We start from the raw sequence: 17,126 nt of genomic DNA, 5'->3' as shown, positions 1-17,126 counted from the left end.
CTGCCAAGGAAGATGGCAGCATTCTGTTTCCCAAAGGCTAGAGAAGTAGCTTTTAGCTTTTAGCTTTTAGCCTTTAGCCCTTCCCACGATTCCTGAGACAGCCTCTCTCCTGAGCGTAACAATTGCCAGCCAAACCTTCCCTTCAAAACGAAGCCCCCACAAATAAAGATGCTAGTCCTCTCGGTTCTGAATCACATACTGCGCCATGATTTAAGAAGGATGTTGGCAAGCTGGAAGGTGCGCAGAGGATTCAAGCGAGACGATCTCATGCGTGATCATCACCATGCGTGATGAGGAAGGGTTGCAGGAGCTGGGGATGTTCAGCTTGGAAAAGGGGAGACTGAGAGGAGATATGAAAGCCATCTTCAGATAGCTCAAGGGCTGCCACGTGGAAGAGGGAGCAAGCTTTTCCCCTGCCCCGGAGGGTAGGACTCGAACCCGTGGCTTCAAATTACAAGAATGGAGATTCCCACTAAACACCAGGAAGAACCTGTTGACAGTAAGAGCTGTTTCCCCCACCCCCAATTTTTTTATTCATTTTATAATCCAACTAAACCACACAAACAGAAAAACAAACAATACAAACAAATTCTTGTCTTATCCTTATTTTTCCTAAACATTGTTTACCTCATCTTTAAAGGTAAAAGGACCCCTGAACATGAGGTCCAGTCATGACCGACTCTGGGGTTGAGGCGCTCATCTCACTTTATAGGCCGAGGGAGCCGGCGTACAGCTTAAGGGTCATGTGGCCAGCATGACTATGCCGCTTCTGGCGAACCAGAGCAGCGCACGGAAACGCCGTTTACCTTCCCGCTGGAGTGGTACCTATTTATCTACTTGCACTTTTGACGTGCTTTCGAACTGCTAGGTTGGCAGGAGCAGGGACTGAGCAACAGGAGCTCACCCCGTCGCGGGGATTCGAACCGCCGACCTTCCGATCAGCAAGTCCTAGGCTCTGTGGTTTAACCCACAGCGCCACCCGCGTCCCCACCTCATCTTTAGCAGTTTCATAAATCATAATTTTAAACCATTTTTTATCACACTTTTAACATAAAAACCTTCACATTTTATCTCTTACAAATAATACTATTTTAAAATACCCTATCTTCTGCTTCTAACAGCCTATATCCACTTCCAAAGCTATTCTAAGATTTAAATATTAACATATTTTTTCAAATATTCTTTAAACTTCTTCCAATCTTCTTCCACCATCTCTTCTCTCTGGTCCCAGAGTCTCCCGGTCAGTTCGGCAAGTTCCATATAGTCCATCATCTTCATCTGCCATTCTTCAACAGTTGGTAAATCTTGTTTCTTCCAATTCTTCGCTAGTAATATTCTCGCAGCTGACAGTAAGAGCTGTTTGACAATGGACCAGACTCCCAGAATTTGCTGCCAAGGAGTGTGGTGGAGTCTCCTTCTTTGGAGGTCTTTAAGCAGAGGCTTGACAACCATATGTCAGGAGTGCTCTGATGGTGTTTCCTGCTTGGCAGGGGGTTGGACTCGATGGCCCTTGTGGTCTCTTCCAACTCTATGATTCTATTATTCCCTTAGGAATGGACACTTTTGTGGAGTCTCCAGAAGCGGTTTAGTCATGCTAGCCATATGACCCAGAAAGCTTTCTGTGGACAAGTGCTGGCTCCCTTTGCCTGAAAAGCGAGATGAGCACCTCACCCCATAGTCACCTTTGACTGGACTTGACCATCCAGGTGTCCTGTACCTTTTACCTTACCTTCCTTGAAGGTTTTTAAGCAGAGGTTGGATGGCATTATCTGTCATGGATGCTTTAGCAGAGATGCATTGGGGTTGGACTGGATGACCTTTGGGGTTCCTTCCAACTCTACGATTCTATGATCCCCAGAAATAATAATAATAATAATAATAATAATAATAATTTTTATTTATACCCCACCCTTCCCGGTTCAAAAACCGGGCTCAGGGCGGCTAACAACAAATTTAAAACACTTAATTGTAAAAGCAGCATAAAATACAGTATAAAAACATGAGTAACAATAAAATTCAAAGTTAAGAAATCAATTTAGGGGAAATCCATCTAATAAGCATTAGATAATCACCAGGGCTAGATGGCTGAATTGGTCCTATTTGGGCCAGTGAGGAGGCCAGGGGAGAATTAGCTGTGGGGTCTCCGAGCGGGGAATCTTCATAAAAGGGGAGGGGGAGGGAAGAGAAGGGAAATAAAAGATCAGGTTGAATTCAAATTAAAGGCCAAATTAAATTGCCACCCTATTTGGAAAACCTCAGAGCAGGTGTTCACTTGTTTTCCAGCAAAAACTTAGGAACGCTAACCAGTTCAGCCCTTGTTCCTCCTTGTGGAGTTTCATGGGATGTCCAGGGATTTTGCAAGAGACCATGGAGAAGACCTGGACCACCCCTGTAAAAAATCCACAAAACACCCAAGGGATGCTGCCGTTTCCTTGCAGAAGAAACTGCAAGTCAAAGATGCAGCCAGTAGGCATCTCCACACACTCTTTAGAAGTACACAGAGCCGGTCTGGCTGGTCTTCCGGTCGTAGGCTTGGATCTGGGCCTTGATGTGGGTGAGCTTCCTCCTGAGGTATTCGCAGCGCTCCTGCTTCTCCAGGAAAGCCGGGTCCTGAAATTTGCAGGGCGGGCAGAGAGATGGGGGAAACGGAAAGACGTCAAAATGCATTTGCAGTGTGAACCAAATACCTACCCAGTTTTCCAGACACAGTTCTGGAGTTACGAAAGCCATCCCAACTCCTGATTCGATTCCAGAATGTCAGGTTTAAGGTGCTGGTTTTGACCTTTAAAGCCCTTTGTGGCTTAGGGCCCTCGTATTTACGGGACCGCTTCTCCTGGTCTGCTCCGCAGAGGACCTTAAGGTCCATGATTAATCGTAGTTTAGAGGCCCCGGGCCCTAAGGAAGTCAGACTATCCTCCACCAGGGCCAGGGCCTTCTCAGTGATGGCTCCGACCTGGTGGAATGCTCTGTCCCATGAGACCAGGGCCCTGCAGGATTTAACTTCCTTCCACAGGCCCTATAAAACAGAGCTATTCCACCTGGCTTTCAACTTGAACTTAGCCTGATCTTTTATTCCCCTTACTTCCCTCCCCCTCCCCTTTTTATGAAGATTACCCGCTCTGGGATCCCACAGCTAATTCTCCCCTGGCCTCCTCGCTGGCCCAAATAGGACTAATTCAGCCAGCTAGCCCTTGGGATCATCTTATGTTTATTAGCTGGATTTCCCCCCCTAAACTGATTTTTGAATTCTGAATTTATTGTTATATTCACATTTTATACTGTATTTTATGCTTTTTTTGTAGCATCAATTAAGTGTTTTAAATTTGTTGTTAGCCATCCTGAGGCTGGTTTTCTGAACTGGGAAGGGTGGGGTATAAATAAAAAATTATTATTATTATTATTATTATTATTATTATTATTATTATTATTATTTCCCCCAACAGTGCCAAGCTTGGGGATGAGGATAAGAAAGTTGCGGCTGCAAGGGAGCACCCCCTTGTTTCTCTCTCCATGGCTGCTGCTGCCAGCCTCTTCCCTCGGGCAGCTCATACTCATGCTCCCCCCCCCCCAAGAATTCTGGGAATTGTAGTCAGGTCAGAGTCCTCTCACAGAACTACAATTCCCAGCGTTACCTGGGAAAGTAGGATTGACTGTTAAACCACTATGGGAATCGTAGCTCTGGGAGGAGCAGTTGTCAGGAGCTCAGCCTACACTCAAGTAGGACCCTGCCCGACTGGCATGTTCTCTCCCTCCTGGTCTTTCATTCGGGAGCTTCAAAAGCTTTCTCCAGCCCGAACATCACAGCGACCGATGCCAACCAACACTGGCACACTTAGGGATCCGCAGAATCTTCGCAACTTGCTTGACAGACCTCAGCAACTCAGCATTTTGGCTAATCTACTTTATTTACAAAGGGACCCGGGTGGTGCTGTGGGTAAAAGCCTCAGCGCCTAGGACTTGCTGATCGAAAGGTTGGCGGTTCGAATCCCTGCGGCGGGGTGCGCTCCCGGCGTTCGGTCCCAGCGCCTGCCAACCTAGCAGTTTGAAAGCACCCCCGGGTGCAAGTAGATAAATAGGGACCGCTTACTAGCGGGAAGGTAAATGGTGTTCCGTGTGCTGCGCTGGCTCGCCAGATGCAGCTTTGTCACGCTGGCCACGTGACCCAGAAGTGTCTGCGGACAGCGCTGGCTCCCGGCCTCTAGAGTGAGATGAGCGCACAACCCTAGAGTCTGGCAAGACTGGCCCGTACGGGCAGGGGTACCTTTACCTTTTTACTTTATTTACATATAAACACACACGGAGCACTGCAACATGGCTCCCTCTCTCTCTAGCATCAGACAGCAAAGAGAAAAAGAACAAAGGACAATAGTCCCACTTCACGGAACACAGGAACACAAACATCCTGTCTCCATCACTTCCCACTCTGTGGAGTCAAAACATACACCGTCGTGTGATAGACAACAGTCCCATGACTGCAATCACGGAGCAGGAATTCTAACAGAAATGAGGTGTCTCCTGGCAAATCTCAGCATCCTTACCAACTTACAGTTCCCACCAGGGCTGCTGACAGGGAGGAATGTACACATGTATGGCCCCCCGTTCCAGCAGGGGCCCCAAACTGATAGCTCAGTCAGTAGAGCACGAGTCTCTTAAACTCAGTGTTGTGGGTTCGAGGCCCACATTGGGCAAAAGATTCCTGCATTCCAGGGGGTTGGACTTGATGACCCTTGTGGGCCCTTCCAATTCTATGGTTATTATCTTTCAATCAAATAGCTGAAGGGCTGTCCCATGGAAGATGGAACAAGCTTGCTTTCTCTTGCCCTGGAGGGGAGGACCTGAACCAATGGGTTCAAGTTACAAGAAAGGAGAGTCTGAATAAAAATCTGGAAGAACTTTCTGGTGGTATGAGCTGTTCGACAATGGGACGGTTTCCTTCGGAAGGTGGCAGACTCCTTGGAGGTTTTTAAGCAGAGGTTGGATGGTCATCTATCAGGGGTGCTTTAGCTGAGATTACTGCATTGCAGGGGGTTGGTCTGGATGACCCTTCCAACGCTACAATTTTAAAGGTAAAGTAAAGGGACCCCTGACCATTAGGTCCAGTCGTGGCCGACTCTGGGGTTGCAGCGCTCATCTCGCTTTATTGGCCGAGGGAGCCGGCGTACAGCTTCCGGGTCATATGGCCAGCATGACTAAGCCACTTCTGGCGAACCAGAGCAGCACACAGAAACGCCGTTTACCTTCCCGCCGGGGAGATACCTATTTATCTACTTGCACTAGTGTGCTTTCGAACTGCTAGGTTGGCAGGAGCAGGGACCGAACAACGGGAGCTCACCCTGTCACGGGGATTCGAACTGCCAACCTTCTGTTCGGCAGGTCCTAGGCTCTGTGGTTTAATCCACAGCACCACCCATGTCCCTTAACTCTACAATTTTATGACTATATTAATTAGACATTCCTAAAGAAAGTTATAAAACAAAAGGTGGAGAAAACACCAATGCTTTGGCACTTGGCAGGCAGCACCATTGGCATACGGCGTTCTGGGCTCAGGAAATCCTGTTGCCACAACTGGTTCTCAGGATTCTTTGAGGGAAGCCTTTGCTGTTTAAAGTGGTGTGAGGCGGCTTTAAATAGGAGTTAGGGATCCATTTGCAGCCTTAGGGAAATCTTGAAACGACATTCACTTCTGACTTTTATTTACCTCCTTCTTGCTTTGGTAATCTCTCCAAACAGTGGAAACCCGGCTTTCCTCCTGCAGAGAAAAGAGAAGCATTTAAAACCCCTCACTGAAACAAACCAGCAAAGGAACCTCTCAGAACCATTGCTCCAAGCTAAGAATGGACAGATCTCACAGTTTTGGTTTTCCTTCCCCTCCACAAACTTAAATTCAGCTCTCCACATTTGCAACAACAAGCTGCTTATGTATATTTTAAACTTCATGAAAGTTCGCCATCATTTAAGTGCGAAGTTTGCATGCAATTTCACCTCCTATGCACATTCCCACCAATACAATGCGTTTGCAGTATAGTATCTTCATTAATAAATTCATTCTCCCGGAACCTTTGCTCCAGTAGATACACTTCTCATTATTTGTCTGAAGAACTGCATTGCAAAATTCAGAAAGGGGTTGTTGTTCGACATATTTTGCAAACCTAATGCCTGGTTAAGGTTTGTTGTTTATATATATATATATATATACAGTGGTGCCTCGCAAGACGAAATTAATTCGTTCCGCGAGCTTTTTCGTTGTGTGAGTTTTTTCGTCTTGCGAAGCACCACTGCATTTAAACACTGACAACGGCGGGGAGGGGCGGGGAGAAGCAGGACAGCTGTCGCAGCCGGTACCTCGGACTCACCCGCGCCTTGTGGCCACCGCGCGACGCGGCTGCTGGAGGGCGGCGGGGCTCAGGAGCACGACTCCAGGGAGAGAGAGGCGCTGGTGGCAACGGCTCTCTGAGGGGAGCGCGCGAGGGGGGTGGGCAGCGGCGTAACCGTCAGCCAGAAGGTGGGAGGGAGCTGGAGGAATGGGGAAGCGAGCGTGTGTGCGTGCAGTGACTGTCGCCATGACAGGAGAGGCAGGGCCGTTTCGTCTAGCGAAGCAAGCCCTTAGGAAAATCCGTCTTGCGAAGCACCTCAGAAAACGAAAAACCCTTTCGTCTAGCGAGTTTTTCGTCTTCTGAGGCATTCGTCTTGCGGGGTACCACTGTATTTAAAATGTACGAATGTTTTATTAAGAACTACCTTCTTGTTCTGATAGCGGCGAGGCAGCTTGGAGAGCATTGCCTCTAGTTCCTTGAATTTCCCCAGCGCTGTGCGGACTTCACCGTACAGCTCCTTGTATTCTGCATACTGGTCGTTGAAGACGGCCTTGTATTTTTCACGCTCATCCCTGCTTCCGATGGCTGGGTACTTCCTACGCCATGCAGCAAAAAGTCAAGAAGAGGAAAAGAAGTGGGGAGGAGAATCAAAGCCAGACTCAGAGTAGACCCACTGAAATGAATGAACACAAATCACTTGGGCCTGTTAACTTCAACGTATTGTGACCAACTCAGTCAGAGGAGACCCAGTGAAATGAATGAGAACAATTCTCTTTGGCCTGGTTAAAGAGGAACGTTTTTGCCAGGTGCCTAAAATATATATATAATGAAGGCACCAGGTGAACCTCCCTGGGGAGAGCATTCCACAAGCGGGGAGCCACTGCAGAAAAGGCCCTGTTATCATGTTGCCACCCTCTAGACCTCCGACCTGGTGGAACGCTCCTCCTCATGGGACCAGGGCCCTGCAGGATCTGATTTCTTTCCGCAGGGCCTGTAAGACACAGTTGTTCCGCCTGGCCTTTGGCTTGGAGCCAATTTGATTCCCTCCCCCTCTTTCTCCTCCTGTGATGAGGCTGCATTTTAATATTTTAATGTTGTATTTTAATCTTGTTTTTAAGTTGCATTCATTCAACTTGTTTTTATTATTGGTTGTTAGCTGCCCTGAGCCCGGCCTTGGCTGGGGAGGGCGGGGTATAAATAAAATTTATTATTATTATTATTATTATTATTATTATTATTATTATTATTGCAGTGGTTCTCAACCTGAGGGTCCCCAGATGTTGTTGGACTACAACTCCCATGATCCCTGAGCTCTGGCCTTGCTAGCTAGGGGTGATGCAGTGGCGTAGCATGGGGGGTGCAGGGGGGGCCGGCCGCACCGGGCGTAACATCTGGGGGGGGGGCGCTCGCACTCGCAGCTCTCTGCCCCTACCTGGCTCACTCACTCTCTCTCACTGCAGTGCTGGCTGTGCGAATCCGATCCGAGCCGCCGGGTCGCCGCCCACTGTGGAGGGGAGGGTGCCAGGTGTGCGGTGCGGTGCGGAGAGAGAGCGAGGGACTATCTGGGGGAGGGACAGTGCAGCGGGGGGGGGGGCGCAAATTACTTGCCTTGCCCCGGGTTAGGGGGCACAAATTACGTGCCTTGCCCCGGGTGCTGACAACCCACGCTACGCCACTGGGTTGATGGGCGTTGTAGTTCAACAAAATCTGGGGACCCACAGGTTGAGAAAGGCTGCTCTAGACCTGTTGTGAGACAGGCACCCAAAGAAGGGTGTTGGAGGATCTCAGGGGCCGGGTACGTTCATATGGAGAGAGGCGATTCTTGCGGGATTGCAGTCCTGAGCTGTTTAAGGCTTTAAAGGTCAAAAGCAGCACTTTGATTTGGACCTGGAAGTTCATTGGCAGCCAGTGCAGTCAGACCAGGATCAAACTGTCTTGGCCAGGTGAGTATCCTGGCCACCAAATTTTGCACCAGCTGAATAACAACAACAACAACAACAACAACAATAATAATAATAATAATTTATACCCCGCCCATCTGGCTGAGTTTCCCCAGCCACTCTGGGTGGCTCCCAGAGTGTTAAAAACAATACAGCATTAAATATTAAAAACTTCCCTAAACAGGGCTGCCTTCAGATGTCTTTTAAAGATAGGGTAGCTGCTTATTTCCTTCACATGTGAAGGGAGAGCATTCCACAGGGCGGGCGCCACCACCAAGAAGGCCTTCTGTCTGGTTCCCTGTAACCTCACTTCTTGCAATGAGAGAACCGCCAGAAGGCCCTTGGCGCTGGATCTCAGCGTCCGGGCAGAACGATGGGGGTGGAGACGCTCCTTCAGGTATACTGGACCGAGGCCATTTAGGGCTTTAAAGGTCAGCACCAACACTTTGAATTGTGCTCGGAAACGTACTGGGAGCCAATGTAGGTCTTTCAAGACCGGTGTTATGTGGTCTCGGTGGCCGCTCCCAGTCACCAGACTAGCTGCCGCATTCTGGATTAATTGCAGTTTCCGGGTCACCTTCAAAGGTAGCCCCACGTAGAGCGCATCGCAGTAGTCCAAGCTGAAGCTTCTGAACTGTCTTCAGAGACAGCCCTATGTATGAAGCATTGGAGTAATCTAACCTAGAGGTTCCCGGAAGAAGAAGAAGAAGAAGAAGAAGAAGAAGAAGAAGAAGAAGAAGAAGAAGAAGAAGAAGAAGAGTTTGGATTTGATATCCCGCCTTTCACTCCCTTTAAGGAGTCTCAAAGCGGCTAACATTCTCCTTTCCCTTCCTCCCCCACAACAAACACTCTGTGAGGTGAGTGGGGCTGAGAGACTTCAAAGAAGTGTGACTGGCCCAAGGTCACCCAGCAGCTGCAGGTGGAGGAGCGGGGAAGCAAACCCGGTTCCCCAGATTACGAGTCTACCGCTCTTAACCACTACACCATACTGGCTCTCGGAACATAGACAACAGAAGTTAAGATATCCCTGTCTTAAATAGGGGTGCAGAAAAACCTCCTGAGCATTCCTGGACCATTGCTGCTTACTTACGACACATAATCCGGGACGATGTGAGGTTTTGGGTGGTGGCCTGTCGGAATGGCCAAGTTTAACACCTCTGGGTCCCCGCCCTTCTCTGAGAACTCAACGCGTCTTGCAACTTTTTCCTTGGGAGTAACTTCATCCTGGTCTATGACTTGCTGAGGCGGACCTCGTAAGAGGATGGGCTTTCGCTGAGACGAAGGGTTGGAGCCAAGGCAAGAGGGAGGCTGGTAGTTCATTCGCCCAACCTTCAAGGGGGAAAGAGAGTGTTGTGGTCATCATTATTGCTGAGGGACTCTCTGGTCAGACCTCACCTGGAGTACTGTGTCCAGTTCTGGGCACCACAGTTCAAGAAGGACACTGACAAACTGGAACGTGTCCAGAGGAGGGCAACCAGAATGGTCAAAGGCCTGGAAACGATGCCTTATGAGGAACGGCTAAGGGAGCTGGGCATGTTTAGCCTGGAGAAGAGGAGGTTAAGGGGTGATATGATAGCCATGTTCAAATATATGAAAGGATGTCGCATAGAGGAGGGAGAAAGGTTGTTTTCTGCTGCTCCAGAGAAGCGGACACGGAGCAGTGGATCCAAACTACAAGAAAGAAGATTCCACCTAAACCTTAGGAAGAACTTCCTGACAGTAAGAGCTGTTCGACAGTGGAATTTGCTGCCAAGGAGTGTGGTGGAGTCTCCTTCTTTGGAGGTCTTTAAGCAGAGGCTTGACAGCCTTATGTCAGGAGTGCTCTGATGGTGTTTCCTGCTTGGCAGGGGGTTGGACTCGATGGCCCTTGTGGTCTCTTCCAACTCTATGATTCTATTCTATGATTCTATGTCATGAGCACAAGAAACTGCCTTTTATTAAATCCAGTGATTGGTCCTAGTACCCCAGCAGTCCCCAACCTGATGCCCTCTGGGTGTTGCAGAACTACAGCTCCCACCAGCCCTAGCCAATGAATGAGAAAAATAAGCTAGAAGAGGCTGGGTACGTCCTTCCTTTTCTTTGATGGGGTTCCCACTTCATGCTAGCAGTTTGAACGGCAGCAAGGTGGTTTGCATTTCTAATTTCAAAACAAACAAACAAGCCCCAAAGTTTGCATTCCAGCTTGCCGAAGATATTTTGCGAAAACTCAGCAGGCTGTAAGTCAGACTCACAGTAGACCCATTGCAATCAAGGGACTTAAGTCTACTTTGAGTTTGACTTATAATAATAATAATAATAATTTTTTATTTATACCCCGCCCTCCCCAGCCAAGGCCGGGCTCAGAGCGGCTTACAAGCAATAATAAAAACAAGATGAATGATTACAACTTAAAAACAAAAGTAAAATACAAGATTAAAATAATGGAACATTAAAATATTAAAATGTAGCCTCATCGCAGGAGGAGAAGGAAAAGAAAAAAGAAAGAGAGGGAGGGAAGGAATCAAATTGGCTCCAAGCCAAAGGCCAGGCGGAACAACTCTGTCTTACCGGCCCTGCGGAAAGAAATCAGATCCTGCAGGGCCCTGGTCTCATGAGGCAGAGCGTTCCACCAGGCCGGGGCCAGTGCTGAAAAGGCCCTGGCTCTGGTTGAAGCCAATCTAACTTCCTTAGGGTCCGGGACCTCTAGGGTGTTGCTATTTATGGACCTTAAGGTCCTCTGTGGGGCAGACCGGGAGAGGCGGTCTCGTAGGTATGAGGGTCCTAGGCCGTGAAGGGCTTTAAAGGTCAAAAGCAGCACTTAGCCAGAGACAACCCACTGGGTGGAATTCAACATCACACTATGGCAAAACCTTTCGCCTGCATGAGCGTTTCAGCTGGTCAGGGCAGCGATTCCTCTCTCCTCCTCCAGGGTGCTGTACTGGGGGGTTTTCTTTTTGTCCCATTAGCCAATTTTCAGTGAGGAGAAGCTTGGGGAGGCGGGGGATAAGTCCCACTGTGCAAGTGTCCTTGCACAGAGATTCTGCTGATGGGGCCTGTGCAGTGAATCCTGCCCATTGTGTTTTGCAATACACACACACAGCTGGAGCATAGAACCATAGAGATGTAGAGTTGGAAGGCAACCCAAAGGGCATCTAGTCCAACCCCTTGCAATTCAGGATCAACACAAACAGAGGAGCAAACTCCTAGGAGCCAAGGTCCCTTTGCCCCCCCCATAAAATATCTGAGGGGCAGGTCCCCCCCCAAATTTGATGAGCATTGCCATTCAAATGATGTGGGTGTGCCGTGTCATGCGACGTATTATGTGGGGTGGGACTTACCTGCCCCCCCAATATTTTATTCAACACAGCTGCCTTTTTTTGACTCTCTGGTGGGTCATAACTCTTGACCATAGGTAGGCAAACTAAGGCCCGGGGGGCGGATCCGGCCCAATCGCCTTCTCAATCCTGCCCACAGACGGTCCAGGAATCAGCGTGTTTTTACATGAGTAGAACGTGTCCTTTTATTTAAAATGCATCTCTGGGTTATTTGTGGGGCCTGCCTGGTGTTTTTACATAAGTAGAACGTGTGCTTTTATTCAAAACACACCTCTGGGTTATTTGTGGGGCCTGCCTGGTGTTTTTACATGAGTAGAATGCGTGCTTTTATTCAAAACGCACCTCTGGGTTATTTGTGGGGCATAGGAATTTGTTCTTTTTCTTCTTCTTCAGCCCCCCACAAGGTCTGAGGGACAGTGGACCGGCCCCCTGCTGAAAAAGTTTGCTGACCCTTGCTCTTGACTGTTCTGGAGGCCATGACTATAGGAGAGGTCATAAGGAGCATCTCCGTGCCAACATTGCCTTCTCCCAGTTGTGGGGTCTTACCAGAGCTCTTGCGTTCTTCTGGACAGCTTGATGTCTCCACATCCTGAGACAGACGAGGGAGCCGACCAGATAGAGCAGCATTGTGAGGAAGAGGAAGGCGATGGCAGCCACCTGCCCCCCTTCGACTCGGCACAAGGCGACAACGAGCGGATTGTTGGCAAATACGGAGTAGCAGAGTCCTCCACGGTTGACGTCGTTGACGTAGGCGATTGCAGCAGCCATGTATAGGAGGGACATGACGAGGTTGAGGCCAAACTCTGCCAAAGGCCACCAGTGGGAATCAAGAAGGATCGTCCTGTAGTACATGGTGACTCCGAGGCCTAGCAAGATCACGGTCACCAGCCACACCAGGCTGACCACCACCAGCACGAATGGGGTCATCGGGCCGTAGTAATTGTATCCATACCCTCCACCCAGGACACCATTGTAGGGCAGAGAGTTGCCACCATAAAGCGCCGACCACTGGTAGTCCTTCTGGATGTAAGCGGCTGTGCAGGCAAAAACCATCCCACCTAAGATCAACTCCAGACCTGCCATCAGCCTCAGGAGGCCAGGCCACGACTTCATGTAGGAATATTTGTGGTCGTAGGTCTCCAACTTCTCCTTATAGCTGGGTGGACCACTCGACAAGGCACCCTGGCTCTCAGCAGTTAGCGTCTTCCCAGGCGCCAAAGGGGTGGTGGGAGCTGAGAGAGGTTCCTTAAAATCGCCATCGTTTCCATTGTCAGTGGAGCTCCCATCACCATCGAAGGTGGTTCTTTGAGGGTGCTCGGGAAACTGGGTGTGTTTGAAGTCTTCTGGAGCATAGGTCAAGAGAGAAGTCTCAGTCCAGGGCTGTCTCTGCCAGCGGTGGAAGAAGTTATTCCAAGATGGAGGAATGAAGCGTCTAATGGGCTTCATGGAAGAGGACTCTTGGTCCTGAGGTGTGCCAGTGAAGGCTGGTTTGGCTGATGGAGATGAGCAGAAGCCATCTGAAGACCTAGAACCCAATGACTTCCCAGAATTCTCTGACCAGGTTCCCATTGGATGAAGCTGCCTGGAGGTGTTTAGAAGTTCCTCCCCTCCATCCATCTCAGGGGGTCTCTTCTCTCTGACTGATGTCTCCTCAGAGCTCATGTCCACAAATGCCTGGCAGAGAAACTCTTATCTGCAGCCTCCTATGGGCACCTCTTGAGTGGGTGATTGAGGGGGGTCCCCCATTCTCCTCTGTGCCGTTTTGCCAAGTCTGGTGGTTGAAAGTTTGGGAACTGAAGAGTTCAAGTGTCTTTTTTTTAAACGGGGTCCTTTTTAAAAAAATAGAGAAAATTGACAGCAGTTTAGTTTTTACAGTAATGAAATGTGGTGGCAGGAGAGGTCTACAGCACTTTAAAGAAAGGTACCCCTGCCCGTACGGGCCAGTCTTGACAGACTCTAGGGTTGTGCGCCCATCTCACTCAAAGAGGCCAAGGGCCAGCGCTGTCCGGAGACACTTCCGGGTCACGTGGCCAGCGTGACGAAGCTGCTCTGGTGAGCCAGAGCCGCACACGGAAACGCTGTTTACCTTCCCGCTATAAAGTGGTACCTATTTATCTACTTGCACTTAAGGGTGCTTTCGAACTGCTAGGTTGGCAGGAGCTGGGACCGAAAGATGGGAGCTCACCCCGCCGCGGGGATTTGAACCGCCGACCATGCGATCGGCAAGCCCTAGGCGCTGAGGTTTTACCCACAGCGCCACCCGCGTCTTTTTTTAAAACGGGGTCCTTTTTAAAAAAATAGAGAAAATCGACAGCAGTTTAGTTTTTACAGTAATGAAATGTGGTGACAGGAGAGGTCTAGAGCACTTTAGGAAGGGGACTGTACCACATCAACGAGACCTTTCATGCCCCTCCCACCTTAAGACTCTAACCCAACAGCGCAGAAACTAATCTGTACAAGAAGTGATGTCACCTTCAAGAAACATTTTGAACAGGTTATTTCCTTCAATGTAACTTAAAAGCTTAACATGGCGGGAACAACCAAAATTGGTTTGAGGTGGTACAGCCCCACCCTGAAATGTTCCACACACACTTTTTTTCAACTTCCCTTGACCCTGGCCTTTGATGCATAGTTTTCGGACGAACCTCATTCCTGTAGTTCTGAGTTGTTTTAAACTGTCTTTTAACATTGTGTTTTGATTGTTGTAACCCACCCTGGGACTTTGGGCTGAAGGGTGGATAAAATAATAATACAGTGATACTTCTGGATACACACGTCTGCGCGTGCACGGGTCGCGATTCACCACTTCTGCGCATGACATCATTTTGACCATCTGCGCATGCGTGAGCGGCAAAACCTGGAAGTAACACATTCCGTTACTTCCAGGTCGCCGCCATGGAGCGCAACCCGAAAACACTCAGCCTGAAGCAACTTCAAGCTGAGGTATGACTGTAATAATAATAATAATAATAATAATAATAATAATAATAATAATAATGGCTATTTTTCTAGAAAAAGAGGAGCTGGAACTCACCATGAACCAATGGCAATGGTGCCCACCAGAAAGGTGCTGAAACAGAATGCCAGTGAATTCTGATTGGAAAAAAGCCAGAAGAAGAAGAAGAAGTCTCTCCAGTGGTGAGACTCTGTTAGCCAACAAGGGTCCTTCTTGTCCATCTCAGGCACTCTCGGCACCCAAATCCTGCCTCCACAAGCAGTCGTCTGATGCCTGGAAAGATCACCTACTGAATCTCCCAAACCCTTGCATTATTTTCTGCCACCCCATCTTTTCATCTCCCTTGTGCTTGCTTCCCAACGAACCCCACACACGCAAGGCGATGGCCCTTGTCCACAATCCAGATGGAAGTTCTCGATCGTCACACACCTCTCGCTCTCCCCAGAAATGCTTTTCAAGGTACCTTCAACGGCCACGAAGTCCGCAGCGTAGGCTGCCTTCCAGAGAGGGGAATCTGGCTCGGCCAGGTTCAAAGCCTCTGTCGAAGGAAGCGGGTCATTTCCTCCGGCTGGTCACAGCGTGGTCTCCAAAAGACGTCGGGATCTTGGTCAGCCTCTGCTGGGAGGTTGCAAATGACCACGGATGGGCGGGGGAATTGATCTGTGCCGTACAGAAGGCTCTAGGCTCCGAACCCAGCCTGTTATCAGCCCCTGGCACGGTTAAATATTAACTGTGGAGCGGGCAGGAGGAGAGAAATGTCACACGCAGATCGCATTATTAGTAAGGTTAGATACCCAGCCGGCCGGCTGTCTTGCAACAGATGTCTAATAGCTCAAGCTACAGAGCCGCCTGAAATAATGGCTGCTGATATCTATCAGGCGGGATATACCGTATTTTTCCATGTATAAGACTAGGTTTTTTCCCTAAAGAATAATGTCAAAAATTTTGTTGTTGTTTAGTCATGTCTGATTCTTCGTGACGCCATGGACCAGAGCACGTCAGGCACTCCTGTCTTGCACTGCCTCCCGCAGTTGGGTCAAACTCATGCTGGTAGCTTCGAGAACACTGTCCCACCATCTCGTCCTCTGCTGTCCCCTTCTCCTTGTGCCCTCCATCTTTCCCAACATCAGGGTCTTTTCCAGGGAGTCTTCTCTTCTCCTCAGGGGGCCAAAGTACTGGAGCCTCAGCTTCAAGATCTGTCCTTCCAGTGAGCACTCAGGGCTGATTTCCTTCAGAATGGAGAGGTTTGATCTTCTTGCAGTCCATGGGACACTCAAGAGTCTCCTCCAGCACTATAATTCAAAAGCATCCATTCTTCGGCGATCAGCCTTCTTTATGGTCCAGCTCTCACTTCCATACGTCATTACTGGGAAAACCATAGCTTTAATAAAACGGACCTTTGTCGGCAAGGTGATGTCTCTGCTTTTTAAGATGCTGTCCAGGTTTGTCATTGCTTTTCTCCCAAGAAGCAGGCGTCTTTTAATTTCGTGGCTGCTGTCACCATCTGCAGTGATCATGGAGAAAGTAAAATCTCTCACTGCCTCCATTTCTCCCCCTTCTATTTGCCAGGAGGTGATGGGCCCAGTGGCCATGATCTTCGTTTTTTCGATGTTGAGCTTCAGACCATATTTTGCGCTCATACACGGGGCCATCTTCCCCCATTTTCTTAAATCTGAATCCCCCCAAATACATGGGGGCATCTTATAGATGGAAAAATACGGTAAATAGAATTATTAAAGGATTCTCCTAGATTTTCACAGGGAAAATGCAGGAATCTTTTGCCCAACGTGGGGCTCAAACCCATGATCCTGAGATGAAGAGTCTCATGCTGTACAGACTGAGCTGTCCCAGCTACAAGGTAGGAAGAGGCAGGCCAGGCAAGTGAAGGGCCACCCTCTCCCAGAACCAGAAGGGGACTGAAAAGGGCAGAGCAGAGGCAGCTGCCATGCAGGCCCAGTTCCCAGTGTGCAGCCCATGGCAGCGGGGAGGTACATAAATTGGTGGAGGGAGAGTGGTCCCCAGTTGCTGCAACTGCTCCCCAGAATATGGACCTGGGAACAGCTGCCTAGACACTAGATTGGTGTGCTGTAGAAGGGACTGTACAGTCATACTTCGGGTTGAATACGGTTCAAGTTGAGCACGTTCGAGTTGCGCTCCACGGCAACCCGGAAGTTTAGCCTGGAGAAGAGGAGGTTAAGGGGTGATATGATAGCCACGTTCAAATATATAAAAGGATGTCACCTAGAGGAGGGAGAAAGGTTGTTTTCTGCTGCTCCAGAGAAGCGGACACGGAGCAATGGATCCAAACTACAAGAAAGAAGATTCCACCTAAACATTAGGAAGAACTTCCTGGCAGTAAGAGCTGTTTGACAGTGGAATTTGCTGCCAAGGAGTGTGGTGGAGTCTCCTTCTTTGGAGGTCTTTAAGCAGAGGCTTGACAACCATATGTCAGGAGTGCTCTGATGGTGGTTCCTGCTTGGCAGGGGGTTGGACTCGATGGCCCTTGTGGTCTCTTCCAACTCTATGATTCTATGATTCTAAGTACAGTGGTGCCCCGCAAGATGAATGCCTCACAAGACGGAAAACCCACTAGACGAAAGGG

The 17,126-nt window shown here is 49.1% G+C and overlaps 1 protein-coding gene across 2 annotated transcripts; it reads right to left on the bottom strand.

Annotated features, from left to right (window-relative positions):
- Window positions 1-1,866: 1,866 nt before the first annotated feature.
- Window positions 1,867-15,200, bottom strand: OCEL1 (occludin/ELL domain containing 1). Of its 2 annotated transcripts, none has more exons than XM_083421580.1 (6): window positions 14,988-15,200; window positions 12,115-13,361; window positions 9,345-9,583; window positions 6,739-6,910; window positions 5,682-5,749; window positions 1,867-2,610 (listed from the first exon to the last, which is right to left on the bottom strand). In XM_083421580.1, the coding sequence occupies exons 2-6, from the start codon at window positions 13,228-13,230 to the stop codon at window positions 2,256-2,258; spliced, it is 1,950 nt and encodes a 649-aa protein (XP_083277706.1). In that variant the 5' UTR covers window positions 13,231-13,361; window positions 14,988-15,200; the 3' UTR covers window positions 1,867-2,255. The 2 variants fall into 2 exon arrangements, with proteins under 2 accessions (XP_083277706.1, XP_083277707.1); XM_083421581.1 differs by having other exon boundaries at window positions 2,355-2,610; window positions 5,699-5,749.
- Window positions 15,201-17,126: the final 1,926 nt, after the last annotated feature.

The sequence above is a fragment of the Podarcis tiliguerta genome (genome assembly GCF_965153285.1).
Source record: "Podarcis tiliguerta genome assembly, chromosome: 18".
NCBI lineage: Eukaryota > Metazoa > Chordata > Lepidosauria > Squamata > Lacertidae > Podarcis > Podarcis tiliguerta.
The sequence above is the reverse complement of the archived record's forward strand: the minus strand, read 5'-3'. Positions and strand labels throughout refer to the sequence as shown.